This window comes from Gigantopelta aegis, chromosome 1, assembly GCF_016097555.1.
Source record: "Gigantopelta aegis isolate Gae_Host chromosome 1, Gae_host_genome, whole genome shotgun sequence".
Taxonomy (NCBI): domain Eukaryota; kingdom Metazoa; phylum Mollusca; class Gastropoda; order Neomphalida; family Peltospiridae; genus Gigantopelta; species Gigantopelta aegis.
Window position 1 is genome coordinate 6,906,575 of NC_054699.1, and position 17,462 is coordinate 6,924,036.

Below are 17,462 nucleotides of genomic sequence, written 5' to 3' on the forward strand. Positions count from 1 at the left end.
ATCTTCCCACAGACAGGACAGTACACGCCACAGACGTTGAAATATGCAAGAATTCTGCTAACTAAATTCCAGTCAGCTTTCTGTTATAGACACACAACATAGAGTCATTTCAATATAGCACGCATTTTATTCAAGTAACTACAATGTACAAGCTATTAACTAGTTATTACATGTTTGTATATTTGGCTTGCCCTGTACAGATTTATTTTACAAACAAATAAGGTAGCACCAAAAGTATTAAAATAAACCATAACCAGTAATGCAAAAAAGTAAACAATTTTTTAGTAAAGACTGCAAGACATTGGGAGAAATCAATGATCAAACCCGATTATGCAGTCAACCCATATTGAAACCACCTGTGTTAATCAAGTTATGAAACCACTTTAATATTCTCATAAATCCACCTACGTTCAAAAGCCGGGAATTCAGTAGTTTTTCTAAATGTGTATCCAAATTGTGTCTTAAGAGTGCAAAATACATTAAAATCTCACACTAGTTTCAACCAATGAAAATGGAATATACGGATGGGCCAGTAAAATATTGTGCCCTGGATAAATCAAATAAAAGTTGTATTTTTATCAAAGGGTAGATCAGTGTCGTTTATCTTTTCTTTTTCAGGGGTGGGATGGTGGTGGGGGAGGTAGGCTTAATTAATTTCTTTGTGTAAATATAAAGTGCTAGTCTCTCTTGAAATCGATTACTTTTAAAGTTTGTAGTCTTGCAGTCTAAAAATTTGCACATATCCCAATTGTATGATAAAATAAAATGTTTACATTCAACACAAATAGGAAAATCAAAACTCAAAGCACTATTACAATGTTAAGTCAAAAGTAGGCTTTTTCTAAATATTCTAGTATACTGATAATTTCTGTTAAAAGGAACGAGACTTGTCATAGTCATAGTAGTCGAGTTGTAAACACATTTTGAGTTCATATTCCTTAAACGAAACACAATTATGTCAATGAATTAAATAATGCTTCGTCTTTTACTAATACCCTTTAATAATAATGGAAAAAAAACAAATAATAATAATAAAAAAAAAATTATAAGCAAAATGTTGCACAAAATGTCAAATGAGATGATGCTGTATGCTTAAAAATCCACCCAGATACTGTCGATATAGCCAAAGCAATGCAAAGAGAAGATGCTGGTTCAATATAAATAGTTCTGTACACGGGGTCACAGGGTTATCGCAGCGCCATGTTGGAATCCTCTTCTCTCTCCTGCGCGTGCTGTCTCAACTCCTGAATCGTGTGGACGAATCTCGACCACTCGTCCGGCTTCGGATTGGCAATGTGCTGAAGAAAAAACCAACAACGTTATAAGTAATTCATTCACGGTAAACAGTCTTCTGAAAACAGTGTACCAGTATATGAAATTAAAGTTTGTATTGCTTAATGACACCACTGGAGTATATTAGAAAAGAAGGAAGGAAATGTTTTATTTAACTATGCACTCCACACATTTTATTTACAGTCATATGACGTCAGACATATGGTTAAGGACCACAGATATTTTCGATTAGCAGCAAGGGATCTTTTATAAGCACCATCCCACAGACACATACCACAGCCTTTGATACCAGTCATGGTGCATTGGCTAGAACGAGAAATATCCCAATTGATTTTTAAGGCTATCAATGTGGGGTTGCTGATAGCTGCTTCAATGGATGTTCACCTCTATGCAAGTAAAAAAAACCAACAAATGAATTAAAAAAAAGACAAATTTTAATTTTTTTCTTTTAACCTGCTTTGAGATGAACATTCATAAATAAAAACCAAGTTTCATTAATGTAGGACTTGTAATTTTTAAAACTGGAGCTCAATGTGCAAAGTTTATGCTGTCGCCTATATCTCGTCTTGTTATGTATATATTAACATGAAAGAAAGAAAAGTGTTTTGTTTTGACGTAAATTACTTACATCAACGACGTCGTAAATCTTAATTCTGCCCATGTCGTCTCCCACGCTGATGTGGTGACCACTACGGTGCCAGCGAACCTGGTTCAAGGCAACATTGTTCTCCACAACAACTGACGCTGTCGGTACCTGGAACAAATGAATGAATGCATGTTTAACCACATTCCAGGACGGAAAAATACATCAGCTAGTGGGTGTCAAACTATGGTAAATGCAAACATTAATTGATGAACAATCTCAATATAAAAATTCATTAGTTAAATTAAAACACAGTGTAATGATCTGTGCAAAAACACAAATATCACAGAGAAGTAAAATTATAATTTATAATAAAATTCAGTATTACGAACAAATTGCAACAAAAGTATCAAGTATGTATGACCGATACAAGCAGAGTACCTGGAACAAAAACATTTATTACTTTCTGTTACAACAAGCATTCTGAGAGTACTGCTAAAGCAATACATGTCTCCTACCAGGCCCAACATATTTTCGTATCACCTAAGTTCAAGGGCCATAATTCTGTGAAAAAAAGGATAAATTGCCACGAAAAGTCAAACTTGATCTGTAACAGATTGCAACAAAAGTTCAGGATGCAATCGAAATGATTCCATCACATTTTTTCTACCAAATGTATCTTTTTCAAGTTGCCTTCAGATGACTGCACTCAACCAATGAATGAATGAATGGGTCAATTACGTATGACCAATATTAGCAGAGTACCTGGAACAAAAACATTTATGACTTTCTGTCATAACAAGCATTCTGAGAGTACTGCTAAAGCAATACATTCCTTCTACCAGGCCCAAATTTTTTTTGGTATCGCCTAACTTCAAGGGCCATAACTGTGGGAAAAAAAAAGAGTAAATTGCCATGAAAGTCAAACTTGATCTGTAACAGTACGTGATAAAGCTATACCCAAATGGTCAGCTCAATATCTTGAAGCATTCCAAACTGTTTTTGTAGAAAACAAATTTTCGTATCTCCTACATTCAAGGGCCATAACTCTGTCAAAAAAGGGTAAATAGCGTTGAAATCCAAACATGATCTGTAAGAGTTCTTGATAAAGCTATACACAAAATGTCAGTTCAATATCTCGAGGCATTGTGGAAAAAACATCCAGAAAACTATATGTGGGACAGACAGATAGATGAACAGACAGAAGGACAGAGGTGAAACCTATAGTCTGGTTGGACTGTTAAGGCACAAAACAAGAGTTGTTGTATGACATACTTCTGTTTCATTGTTCAGATTCCACAGGTCGAGTCTTCCCATTCCGTCGACGCTGGCAAACAGAGCGGGGTGAATCGGAGACCACTCAACACCGTAAACATAGTCGCTGTTGTCCTCAAACGAGTGGATAAACTTCTGGTCCTGTGGAAAACAAAGTGTGTTTTGTTTATCGATAAATGTTTGAGAAAGTCACTACAGACCTCACAGAAGCTTCGCGTGTAGTGTCTGTGTAAGTTATAGTAATACAGTTGATAAACCCCACTAGCCGGGATCGAGAGTTAGTGGACTGGTTGAACAATGACGTTTTATTTATCGACACTGCTACAGCACACTGATTTATTAATTGGATATCAAACGTTTGATAATAATGACATGTAGACATCAGTGAAAATTTGCTACATTTTTTTTCATAAGGGATCTTTCATATTCACTTTTCTAGACAGGGCAGCACTAACCAGTGTTTGATATACCAGTCACAGTGAACAGAACGGAAAAAAAAAGTGTCCACCATGGAGGTTCAATCCTACCACCCAAGCATTTCAGGTGACTGCTCTACCAACTGAGCTGAACACTGTCTCGCATTGAAAAAAAGTTTTGTTTATCTGAGACACTACTAGAGCACATTGATTTATTAATCACCGGCTATTGGATGTCAAACATTTGATAATTTTGACTCAGAGGAAACCCGTTACATTTTTCCATTAGTAGCAAGGGATATTTTATATGCACTTTCTCACAGACAGGAAAGCACATACCACAGCCTTTGACCAGCTGTGGTGCACTGGTTGGAATGAGAAAAATCCCAATCAATTGAATGGATCCACAGAAGTGGTTCAATCCTGCGACGCAAGCACCTCAAGCAAACACTCAAGCGACAGGGATAACTCACGCCCCCGCATTGAAAGAAGTTGAGAAATGTTCTGGTTACAAGTTAACTCTCATCATCAAAGTTGAGAAATGTTCTGGTTACAAGTTAACTCTCGTCATCAAAGTTGAGAAAAGTTCTCGTTACAAGTTAACTCTCGTCATCAAAGTTGAGAAAAGTACTTCCTTCTCAATAAAATCACATGGAGCTAAAACTTTACCACCTAAATACTGATTAGTTGTGTGTTAGTTAAATACAAGATAAACATAAAACTCTCGTCATCAAACATTGACCTAAAAGTACTGTGTTAGTCCAATTAAACATAAAACTATTATTAAAATCTCATGGAGCTAAAACATTACCACCTAAATGTGATTAACGTGTTAGTCAAATATAGTATTGAATCTCATGAAGCTGTTACCAGTTAAATGTGACAAGATAAGATAAACATAAAACTATTATTACAGAATCTCATGAAGCTCAAACATTACCACCTAAAATGTGATTAACTGTGTTAGTCCAATATAGGATAAACATAAAACTATTATTACAGAATCTCATGAAGCTCAAACATTACCACCTAAAATGTGATTAACTGTGTTAGTCCAATATAGGATAAACATAAAACTATTATTACAGAATCTCATGAAGCTCAAACATTACCACCTAAAATGTGATTAATCGTGTTAGTCAAATATAGGATAAACATAAAACTATAATTACAGAATCTCATGAAGCTCAAACATTACCACCTAAAATGTGATTAACTGTGTTAGTCCAATATAAGATAAACATAAAACTATTATTACAGAATCTCATGAAGCTCAAACATTACCACCTAAAATGTGATTAACCGTGTTAGTCCAATATAGGATAAACATAAAACTATTATTACAGAATCTCATGAAACTCAAACATTAACCTAAAATGTGATTAATCGTGTTAGTCCAATATAGGATAAACTATTATTACAGAATCTCATGAAGCTCAAACATTACCACCTAAAATGTGATTAACTGTGTTAGTCCAATATAAGATAAACATAAAACTATTATTACAGAATCTCATGAAGCTCAAACATTACCACCTAAAATGTGATTAATCGTGTTAGTCAAATATAGGATAAACATAAAACTATTATTACAGAATCTCATGAAGCTCAAACATTACCACCTAAAATGTGATTAATTGTGTTAGTCAAATATAGGATAAACATAAAACTATTATTACAGAATCTCATGAAGCTCAAACATTACCACCTAAAATGTGATTAACTGTGTTAGTCCAATATAGGATAAACATAAAACTATTATTACAGAATCTCATGAAGCTCAAACATTACCACCTAAAATGTGAAACTGTGTTAGTAAGATAAAACTATTATTACAGTGTTGAAGCTCAAATTACCTAAAATGGATTAACTGTGTTAGTCCAATATAAGATAAACATAAAACTATTATTACAGAATCTCATGAAGCTCAAACATTACCACCTAAAATGTGATTAATCGTGTTAGTCAAATATAGGATAAACATAAAACTATTATTACAGAATCTCATGAAGCTGAAACATTACCACCTAAAATGTGACTAATCGTGTTAGTCAAATATAGGATAAACATAAAAGTATCAATACGAGAAGAGTGATATGAATAAACAACGAAGTCACAATGTGTCTGTGAAGTATTTTTACAATAATGATATTAGGAATTATTAACTACAAAAATGTGTTGCAACATACAGGTTATCTGGACACAGGGCTTATTTTGATTCCTGCATCATTCTACACTAAATAACAAAAGAAACACATATGTTAATTTAGCTTTATTTTATTTATTTATAATTACTGGGCCTAATTTACGAAGCCTGTTGTTGTTTTTACACAAGTATTTATGCATTGTAAATGTATGTAGTTAAATTCAGCCTATTTTGTGTGAATCCCATAATGTATTCTTCATGTTTTGAATAATTTACTCTCATTTTGAGTCTATTTACCAAGTTAATTTTATTGCTGAAAAATATGCAAAAATATTTGCATTTCCTTTCTTGTTCACAGGGGCGGTGCATGCAGTAAAAAAAATAGTGGAATGGCTCGAGGTTGCCAGACTCGTCTTTCAAATTCACCTGTGAAGAACATTTTCACAGATACAACAAATATGAACAAAAAAGTGGTACGGCCATGCATCGCCCTTGTTTAGTATATATTAACGTCATGTACAAACCTTGATGCTCCACAGTTTGATGGTCCAGTCAAATGACGAGGTTATGAAGTACGGAGAGAAGTCGATTTGTCCCGGTACCGAGTGACAATCCACTTGTGTCACCGGGCCCTGGTGGCCATCAAAGGCTTCATTGATTCCCGCTTTACTGAAATGAAAGGAATATTTTATTTTATAATATTTTATTTATGGATACCGGCTTCTGAAAATTGCAAGAACAATAATTTTGTTTGCACTTTGCTCAAATGTATCTAGTTTTACGCAAATGATTTTAAATTTGTTCATGTGGATGTAATGGATGATTCAAATTTAAAATAGCTCACAACTTGCCGCCAAAACATAGGGAGAAAATTGTTACTAAAGTGATAAATGTTTTAACATTTCCCTTTCTGAGATTTTTGTATAATGTTTTATTTATTTAAAAATATGTTTTAAAAGTTTGTTTTATTTAACATTGAGCACACTGATTTATTAATCATCAGCTATTGGATGTTAAACATTTGGTCACTTTGACATATAGTCTTAGAGAGGAAACCCGCTTGTTTTCCATTAGTAGCAAGGGATATTTTATATGCACCATCCCACAAACAGGATAACACATACCACAGCCTTTGATATACCAGTCGTGGTCCACTGACTGGAAAAAGAAATAGCCTAATGGACCCACCAACAGGGATTGATCTTAGACTGACCACGCAACAAGCGAGTGCCTTACCACTGGGCTATGGTCTGCCCCTAATATTTCTGTTTAATCAGCGTGGTGTTGCTCTTCTTACCCCATTAACCCCAAAATAATAATATGACACAGAAATGATGTCACAATATATCATTTCTGTTTAATCAGCATTGTGCTGTTCTGTACCTGCCATGTCTACAGGCCGTGTAGACTGTACAGTCCTCGGCCCCCACTACGAAGTTGTTAACATCGCCCGACAGAAAGCAGAAACTTGTCACTGCAACCGCCTTGTTCTGCTTGTGATGCAGCTCCATACTGTCCTGTTCAAAAAAGCAAGAGAAAACTTTAATTTAAAAGAAAAAAGATAATTTCAAAACTTCTTTAGGGATATTCTACAACTGATCAAATGGTGTAGATGGGTGGGGTTGGGGAGTGACATTTTGTTTGTATATCCACTACCAAACAAAATAAAATTTTGGAGAAAGAAACGTGAAGTGTTTTCTCATTTTAGAATACTTCACCTGACCTCAAACAATAGCATATTCCCCTAGGGATAGTAGTCTGGTCCGAATTTCCCAAAAGTAAATGGGAAGATGGAAGATTTTTAGCCATCCCAGTGGCTGTTGGGATGTTCGAACCAGTCTAATATCCCTCGGGGAAAATGCCATTGTCTGAGGTCAGTGAAGTAGAAAAGAAATTTATCCTGTAACTTACCCATGATATCCATGTCATAAACCCATGTGATAATTTTATTTTATCAACCCGGTTAATAATGGTATGCAAATTTGCAAGGTCTCTCGGTAATGTGTTGCTGTGGATGAGTCATTTGCTTACAACCCAACAAGATCAGTGTACCTGTGCGCAACATTTTCAAAGATTTAGTTAAAATGTGTGACGTCAAACTAATTTGTGCTAATCGTGACAACGTCATATTACAGATGGCGACGACTTTAGTACTGTGATTTACTAATTTTTTTATTAAAATGTTATTTTAGAAGTGTTATAGGATAAATAGAATTCGCTACTCGTATTTTCTAATATGTAAAATATCAACCTCGTCTAGTTAATCAGTATTTGTCTCGGCAGAGCCTCGACAAATATCAATTAACATAGACTCGGTTGATATTTTCCCATATTAAAAAATACTCATGACGAATCCTCTATATATTAAATGAAGTACGCATGGAGGAAATCAAGAAGTTTGTTTTGTTTAACGACACCACTAGAGCACATTGATTCATTAATCATCAGCTACTGGATGCCAAACATATGGTGATTTTGAGTCACAGAGGAAACCCGCTACATTTTAACATTAGTAGCAAGGGATCTTTTATATGCACCATCCCACAGACAGGATAGCACATACCACAGCCTTTGATATACCAGTCATGGTACACTGGCTGAAACAAGAAATAGCCCAATAGGCCCACTGATGGAGATCGATCCCAAACTGTCCGCACATCAAGCGAGCGGTTTACCAATAGGCCATGTCCCGTCTCACATGGAAGAAATGTTACAGTAGACCCTTTAAGCATTTAAGGTTAACTCTATAATAGAATTAAGAACTATGAGTAAAATGGGTTATTCCTACTTTTGCTTTCACGTAAGCACTGTAAATTGTCTTACGAAATACTTACGCTAAATGTTCCAAATTGTATACAAAAACAAGGATGTCATTTAATGTATTCAGTACGTACAGTACATGCACTATAGAGCTGATGGGGGAAAATCATACAAATTACGTCACTATTCAAGAGAAAATCATAAACACTACATCACTATTCAAGAGAGTTAACTCTTGGTCATTTTTCCTTGTAGCCAAAAATCTATTTTTAATACAGGATTTTTATAAAATCGAAATAGCCTTTATCAGAAAAACCGAGACAAAATGGATGTCAAACATATGGTCATTTTGACACAGTCATAGATATGAAACCTGCTACATTTAGGAAAGAAAAGAACTAGATTAATTTGCTGATGATACCTGCGGCTGTGAAAGCATCTCCAGACTCCATGAACACATTTTGCCGTCAGTCGACACACTGATGAGATTGTGGGCATTCTGGGTTCCGACGACATTCACGCAGTACACAGGATGCTGCAACAGACAAAATACATCTTTACGCCCCTGACTCTGAGACTAATAAATCTTGTATTGAAAGATATCTTATTAAGAAGGGAAATAAATGCATAATACATAATATATGCATTTTAATGTCACATTGAACATTCAAGTATTTTTCTTGTAGACAATTTCCTTGTATTTATTTCAAAGGAAACAAATGGCATTAGAAAATTTTAAACATAAATATTTAAAAACTATTTACATTTTTGGTACCAACACTCTGGGTAACTTGCCATGAAAGTCAAACTTATCTTTAACAGATAAAGCTACACACAAACTTTCAGCTCAATATCTCAAGGCATTGTGAAAACACCATCTGGAAAACTATATGTGGGACAGACGGATGAACAGACAGAAAAAATAATGGAGATGAAACCTGTATAGTTGGATCGGTAGGTGACTAATAAAGAGTACCGATGAGGTACATAATATGTCTGTCAAAAGTAGGTCGTGGTGACCTAGTAAGGGCTAGCTCTGGGTCAGTAAATTATCTATCAAAACTTCAAATATGGTAGAAATCCAGTTAATTTTTCACAAAATATCAATTATTTCATAAAATTATTTTAGAAATTTGCAGTTAATTTGATGAGTGCCAGAGGTAGCCCTGCTAGTTACGCTATGCGACACACGGCCATCCCATGGTGTATTTACGTGAGGTAGCCCTGCTAGTTACGCTATGCGACACACAGCCATCCCATGGTGTATTTACGTGAGGTAGCCCTGCTAGTTACGCTATGCGACACACCGCCATCCCATGGTGTATTTACGTGAGGTAGCCCTGCTAGTTACGCTATGCGACACACCGCCATCCCATGGTGTATTTACGTGAGGTATCCCTGCTAGTTACGCTATGCGACACACGGCCATCCCATGGTGTATTTACGTGAGGTAGCCCTGCTAGTTACGCTATGCGACACACGGCCATCCCATGGTGTACTTACGTGAGGTAGCCCTGCTAGTTACGCTATGCGACACACGGCCATCCCATGGTGTACTTACGTGAGGTAGCCCTGCTAGTTACGCTATGCGACACACGGCCATCCCATGGTGTACTTACGTGAGGTAGCCCTGCTAGTTACGCTATGCGACACACGGCCATCCCATGGTGTACTTACGTGAGGTAGCCCTGCTAGTTACGCTATGCGACACACGGCCATCCCATGGTGTACTTACGTGAGGTAGCCCTGCTAGTTACGCTATGCGACACACGGCCATCCCATGGTGTACTTACGTGAGGTAGCCCTGCTAGTTACGCTATGCGACACACGGCCATCCCATGGTGTACTTACGTGAGGTAGCCCTGCTAGTTACGCTATGCGACACACGGCCATCCCATGGTGTACTTACGTGAGGTAGACCTGCTAGTTACGCTATGCGACACACCGCCATCCCATGGTGTATTTACGTGAGGTAGCCCTGCTAGTTACGCTATGCGACACACCGCCATCCCATGTTGTACTTACATGCAAGGTTTGATGATCCTATATGAACAGATATGAAAGATATTCTCAAGAATAAAAACCTTTATAGATGGACGGACGTACGGACAGATGGAGAACACTATACGACCCATAAAAGATGGGCATATTTTAAAAAAAAGGTGGTAAAAGAGTGGATAGGATTTAAAATGCTGAACAATCATGTAAGTGTTGGACTGTGAATCTTGATATCACGTTCTACTACAGCTGTGCAGCTTAAAACATTCACTGACCGTGTGGGCTGCGGCCGACAGTGGTGTCCGCTGTACGGGCGTCCGTTTGTTCACTCGGTTGTCCCACAGCACGATCTGCCCGGAGTACGTCCCGCCAACAATCAGGTTTGGGTGAAACTTGGCGAAACACGTCGACATCACCGGAGACTATAATCAAACATGTTAGTTTATATTCTGTAATTCAGTGAAGGAAGGAAATATTTAACAACGCACTCAACACATTTTATTTACGGTTAAGGTATCGGACATATGGTTAAGAACCACAAATATATGAGACAGGAAACCCGCTGTCGCCACTTCATGGGCTACTCTTTTTGATTAGCAGCAAGGGATCTTTTATATGCACCATCCCACAGACAGGATAGTACATACCACATCCTTTGTTAAACCAGTTGTGAAGCAACGGCTGGAACATGAAATAGCCAAATGGACAGTAATTCAGTGAATGCTGCTTTGTCAATATTTATTCAAACACTGATATTGTAAACGGTAACCAACAAAAACATTATTTAATAGGTAATTTCAGTCACTAAAAAGGCTTTATTAGTCAAAAAGATGTTGTTACATAACAGCAAACACTTTGATGTTTAACTTTAAAATAAAATTGTTAACTATAAGCAATATAGTTTAAATCTACTTTACTAATTACTTTTGTATTTCCAATAACATGTGAAAAGAGTTATTCCTATGTTTGCTTTCATCGAAGCACTGCAAAGCATTTAACAAAATACCTACTGCTACATATTCCAAACTTTATCCAAAAATAAGGATGTCCACCTTTACCGGTAGCTTTTTTCCCCCAATATGCCCCCGGCCCCCACTAAGCAACTCGGGCGCTACGAAGCTCCCTCACCATAAACCTAAATGACCCCCCCCCCCCCCCCCCCCCCCCACACTCAAAATCCTGGCTACGGGCCTGATATACGATGTCATTCTACACAGTTATCATTTTCAGTATGCACACTATTCATCAGATGGGGGAAATCATATAAATTATGACACCATTCAAGAGAGTTAACTCTTGGTCTTTTTTTCTTTTAGCAAAAAAAACATTTTAATTTTAGATTTTTCAGAAATTTTTATATAAAATTAAAATAGCCTTTATTGCAAATAAAAACATATGTGAAGTCATCTCCCAAGGCTTCTGCCAGAGGGTAAAATGGGTATAGCGTCATACCCAAATTTGTTTGCACATTTTATTTTTTTAAGTTAACCTTTTGACAAAATTAATCACTCTTTATCATTACTGTATGATTTTCTTAACCAAAAGCCTAAACTTAACCCCTTTTTTTTTTTTGGAGGTTCCCCCATGACCATGGTTGCATTCAATTTCATAGTGCCATACCCAAAAATGTCTTTCTGGCAGAAACTCTGTCTCCTGATATTTGACTACAACTTCGGAAAACATTTATTGTCTGGCTTTAACTTTACTTCATTATAAAGTTAACTTTTAACACTAAGTTTTGTTTATGTTAGCCGACAGTAAATCTGGTGTCGACTCTTAATGTGACAGCTCATGACTGGTAGATCAATGGCTGTAGTATGTGTTGTCCTGTCGGTGGAATGGTGCATATAAAAGATTCCTTGTTACTAATAAAAAATATATAAAGGGTTTCCTCTCTAAGAGTATATGTCAAAACGTATCAAATGTTTGACATCCAATAGCCACTGATTAATAAATCAAACTGCCTATGCACTGTCAAAATACAGAGCATGTTCTACATGTACGTCTTCTGCTATCAGATCTGTAGTTCATGCCAGCAGAGACGCAGTATATTTTGTCACATTTGATTCAATTTCAGTGCGTTTCTTTTTTTAGCTGGTACCATACTCGCCAGACCCTAAAATAGATGGTCGCCCAACGGACTACCTTTGTAATATTCTTAGTCACCCTTAAGAAATAAATGTCACCCATGAAAATTTCCAACACTGTTCTAATGGTGTTGTTGAACTAGACAAACGTTTAGTGCACCTGACAGTGGAAGACGTATTCGGGTGTGTCCTTCTTGAACTTGATGTTCCAGATCAAGGCCACACCATCTGGGTCATGATGGGAGTCCTCATTCATGTTGTACGATGCAACCAGCAACTCGGGGTGCTGCACAAACCAAACAGAATAACATATCAAAAATATGTACACAGTGAATTATATTCAGCACGGTGCAGGGAACATTTTGTTCAGTATCGCGTCGCAATTACATGTAGTTACACAAGTAGTGGAATTATATTCAGCACGCTGCAGGGAACATTTTGTTCAGTATCGCGTCGCAATTACATGTAGCTACACAAGTAGTGGAATTATATTCAGCACGGTGCAGGGAACATTTTGTTCAGTATCGCGTCGCAATTACATGTAGCTACACAAGTAGTGGAATTATATTCAGCACGGTGCAGGGAACATTTTGTTCAGTATCGCGTCGCAATTACATGTAGCTACACAAGTAGTGGAATTATATTCAGCACGGTGCAGGGAACATTTTGTTCAGTATCGCGTCGCAATTACATGTAGCTACACAAGTAGTGGAATTATATTCAGCACGGTGCAGGGAACATTTTGTTCAGTATCGCGTCGCAATTACATGTAGCTACACAAGTAGTGGAATTATATTCAGCACGGTGCAGGGAACATTTTGTTCAGTATCGCGTCGCAATTACATGTAGCTACACAAGTAGTGGAATTATATTCAGCACGGTGCAGGGAACATTTTGTTCAGTATCGCGTCGCAATTACATGTAGCTACACAAGTAGTGGAATTATATTCAGCATGCTGCAGGGAACATTTTGTTCAGTATCGCGTCGCAATTACATGTAGCTACACAAGTAGTGGAATTATATTCAGCACGGTGCAGGGAACATTTTGTTCAGTATCGCGTCGCAATTACATGTAGCTACACAAGTAGTGGAATTATATTCAGCACGGTGCAGGGAACATTTTGTTCAGTATCGCGTCGCAATTACATGTAGCTACACAAGTAGTGGAATTATATTCAGCATGCTGCAGGGAACATTTTGTTCAGTATCGCGTCGCAATTACATGTAGCTACACAAGTAGTGGAATTATATTCAGCATGCTGCAGGGAACATTTTGTTCAGTATCGCGTCGCAATTACATGTAGCTACACAAGTAGTGGAATTATATTCAGCATGCTGCAGGGAACATTTTGTTCAGTATCGCGTCGCAATTACATGTAGCTACACAAGTAGTGGAATTATATTCAGCATGCTGCAGGGAACATTTTGTTCAGTATCGCGTCGTAATTACATGTAGCTACACAAGTAGTGGAATTATATTCAGCACGGTGCAGGGAACATTTTGTTCAGTATCGCGTCGCAATTACATGTAGCTACACAAGAAGTGGAATTATATTCAGCACGGTGCAGGGAACATTTTGTTCAGTATCGCGTCGCAATTACATGTAGCTACACAAGTAGTGGAATTATATTCAGCATGCTGCAGGGAACATTTTGTTCAGTATCGCGTCGCAATTACATGTAGCTACGCAAGTAGTGGAATTTAATTCAGCATCATGCAAGGAACATTTTGTGCACAAAACATTTTGTTCAGCATCACGTCAGTTAGCCACCCAAGTAGTGGAATTATATTCAGCATGCTGCAGGGAACATTTTGTTCATATTGCATCGCAGTTAGCTACGCAAGTATTGGAATTATATTCAGCATGGTGCAGTGAAATGTTTGTTGACTAAGAAGGGTTGTATGAAAACATTCTCGACTAAGAAGGGTTGTATCAAAAGAGTAGTCGCTAATCAATTTTCAATTGACTAGAAATATCGCTCATCAAGATTTGGTAAACAAAATGTTCCCTGTGGTGGACAATCTTTTGAATGTTGCACCATCATGGAAGGGAACAAAACAGGGTTATGGAGTTGGGACAACAATGTAAATAAATACACACAGAATAATTAAAGCCTCTTTCATTGCAAGGTGTTAGTGATTTAAACAACAATTTAGAGCGAACAAAATATTGTTATGAACGACTGTGTAGCAAGTCCTTGCTGAATATGCATTTTGATACTTTTCATAAATGCACAGAAAAACAACTGAGTGCAAGATTTATGAAGGTATCACAGGTCATATTTTACTGAAACAGTGTTTGGAAATCATCTGTCTGTAAGCAAAACTTACTAGCAAAGAACTACCAAAACATTCACTGGCCATTCGTTAATTATGTTGAGGAGATACAGAATAATGAATAAATGGGTGAACAGACCTGTGTTGACCAGTCGAGGCTGGTAACAGTTCGATGACGAGACCAACGGTCATCGAAAAACTCCCGATTCATCTTGAGACGCTCACCAGCGAGATCATCACTAAAATGTAAAGATTAAAAACAATTGTTGATCATCATCATACTGTACATGCACGTAGAAGAAAGGCTTCTAGAATACGAAAGGCTTCTAGAATACGATAACATTATGCCCTAGGCCAGGGAATGAATGAAAGTTTAAAGTTTATTTTGTTTTGCAACACATCTGGAGCACATTATTAAAATTTGTTTTGTTTAACACCACCACTAGAGCACACTGATTTATTAATCATCGGCTATTGGATGTCAGACATTTGGTAGTTTTGATATATGGTCTTAGAGACGAAACTCACTCCATTTTTTCATTAGTAGCATGGGACTCGAGCACATTGATTTATTAATCATCGGCTATTGGATGTCAGACATTTGATAATTTTTACAGTCTTAGAGAGGATTCCTGCTACATTTTATTCATTAGTAGCAAGTGATCTTTTAAATGCACTATTCCACAGACAGGATAGCACATACCACAGCCTTTGGTTAGTTACTTAAAGTCGAAGACTCTAGTTTTAACTGTGAAAATGGACAAAACGATTGGTTAATCTACAAACCTGCAACACATCTGGATGAAGTTACAACACAGTGAAAACAGTCTGTGACATGAACTAAAAATGGCCCTCCTCGATCCTAGACCAACCATTCAACAGGTGAGCGCTTTACCACTGAGCTATGCCCAAACCAAAATTACAGATGAAGCACATTTTCTTGTTTAGAATATCAGTGTTTGTATATACAAAGTGATTCTGATCGCCAAAATGTTTCTAGACGTCAAAACAATATTTTATATTAGGAAGTAACCATGCAGTTTTATAGCTACTACAAACATTAGAGCGATCACAAACACATTAAATATAAAGAAAATGTATTTCGTGTGTACTTTTAGTTGTTCAAAAGGCTCTGTTACCGTTAGTTGTAAACATCTCACAATGGCAGCTAGAGCTGGGCGGTATACCGTATATACTGTTCGGTATCAGTATTATGTCAATACCGATTTACCCTACCGAGCAAATTTCAAAAGACAGAATTTTTTATATTGAAAAATATTTCCCGGAAAGCACTAATAATATATCTGACTAACGCAAAATGGGTTGGTATAAATCAGACGAGAGCCTTGTGTATGGAATTTAATTTTATTTACATGAAATTAGCGGGTGAGCCGTAACACAGGCATGATTTAAAGCCAAGTCTACCGAAAATAGCACTCGATATCAGTATTGTGTCAATACCGAATACCGTACTGATACTGAGGTAAATCACCCCCAAAATACCGATATCGATGCCGAACCTCAAATTTCAATACCGCCCAGCTCTAATGGCAGCCAACTCGGGACCGTCTCTTTAAACCAGGATCATTTTAAAGCCACTTACTCATCAGCTCCCTCTCTCTCCCCAGCGGCATAGTCGACAAAGATGTCGGCACTGCTCTCGCCGAGGGCGCGCTCAATGATCCGCGTCGTCTTGTCGAAAAACGTCGTGAAGTCCTCCGACATTATTATCTTCAGCTTCTCCTCCTCGCTGATGTCACGCACTGCAAGTAACCATGGTTACAGTCAATTATTGATGGTGGCGTGGGACATGTGCATTCATTCTCAACATTTAAAATTTAAAAACAAAAGGAATGTCTACAGTTATCAGGGTTTCTAACATAACATAACTGATACTTGCAAGGATTGAGAGAAGTAACCAAAAAGATAAAAAATTACAGTTCTTGGGTATCGGACAACCTCCTGTCACTGCCCTGGTTTCTCCAATTAATGTACAGGTCACATAACTTATTTTCAGATACTAGTTTTCTTCCTAACATTAATTAATTACAGAAAACCAATTCCAAGAATTACATGCACAATAGAGAAGTGATTAATTTTCTTTGCAACATCCTACACATCATTTCAAGCCTTAATTTTCACAACATATGACATTTTATGGACTTACACATGTATAGATACCTGGAATTTCATGACGGACATACCTGGAAATTCATGACAGACATACAAAATACCTGGAATTTCATGACATTGACATACAAGTGTACCTGGTATTTCATGACATTGACATACCTGGAATCTCATGACACTGACATACCTGGAATCTCATGACACTGACATACCTGGAATCTCATGACAGAGACTTACCTGGAATTTCATGACAGGCATAACTGGAATTTCATGACAGAGACATAGATGTACCTGGAATTTCATGACAGATATAACTGGAATTTCATGACAGTGACATACCTGGAATTTAATAACTGACATAACTGGAATTTCATGACAGAGACATACTGGAATTTCATAACAGACATAACTGGAATTTCATGAGAGAGACATACCTGGAATTTCATGACAGAGACATACCTGGAATTTCATGACAGAGACATACCTGGAATTTCA

General features: G+C 37.2%; 1 protein-coding gene across 15 annotated transcripts in view; it reads right to left on the reverse strand.

The window, feature by feature from the left end:
* Positions 1-107: 107 nt before the first annotated feature.
* The window catches only part of LOC121369984 (cytoplasmic dynein 1 intermediate chain 2-like), a 42,505-nt gene continuing 25,150 nt past the window's right edge, over positions 108-17,462 (reverse strand). For all 15 annotated transcript variants that reach the window (XM_041495090.1, XM_041495162.1, XM_041495143.1 and 12 more), the window contains 10 exons: positions 16,441-16,600; positions 14,977-15,076; positions 12,719-12,844; positions 10,747-10,893; positions 8,895-9,008; positions 7,097-7,230; positions 6,238-6,382; positions 3,152-3,292; positions 1,922-2,047; positions 108-1,298 (listed from right to left, as the gene is read on the reverse strand). In XM_041495090.1, the coding sequence (XP_041351024.1) occupies positions 1,188-1,298; positions 1,922-2,047; positions 3,152-3,292; positions 6,238-6,382; positions 7,097-7,230; positions 8,895-9,008; positions 10,747-10,893; positions 12,719-12,844; positions 14,977-15,076; positions 16,441-16,600 (1,304 nt within the window). In that variant the 3' untranslated portion in view covers positions 108-1,187. The remainder of the gene's footprint in view (positions 1,299-1,921; positions 2,048-3,151; positions 3,293-6,237; positions 6,383-7,096; positions 7,231-8,894; positions 9,009-10,746; positions 10,894-12,718; positions 12,845-14,976; positions 15,077-16,440; positions 16,601-17,462) is intronic.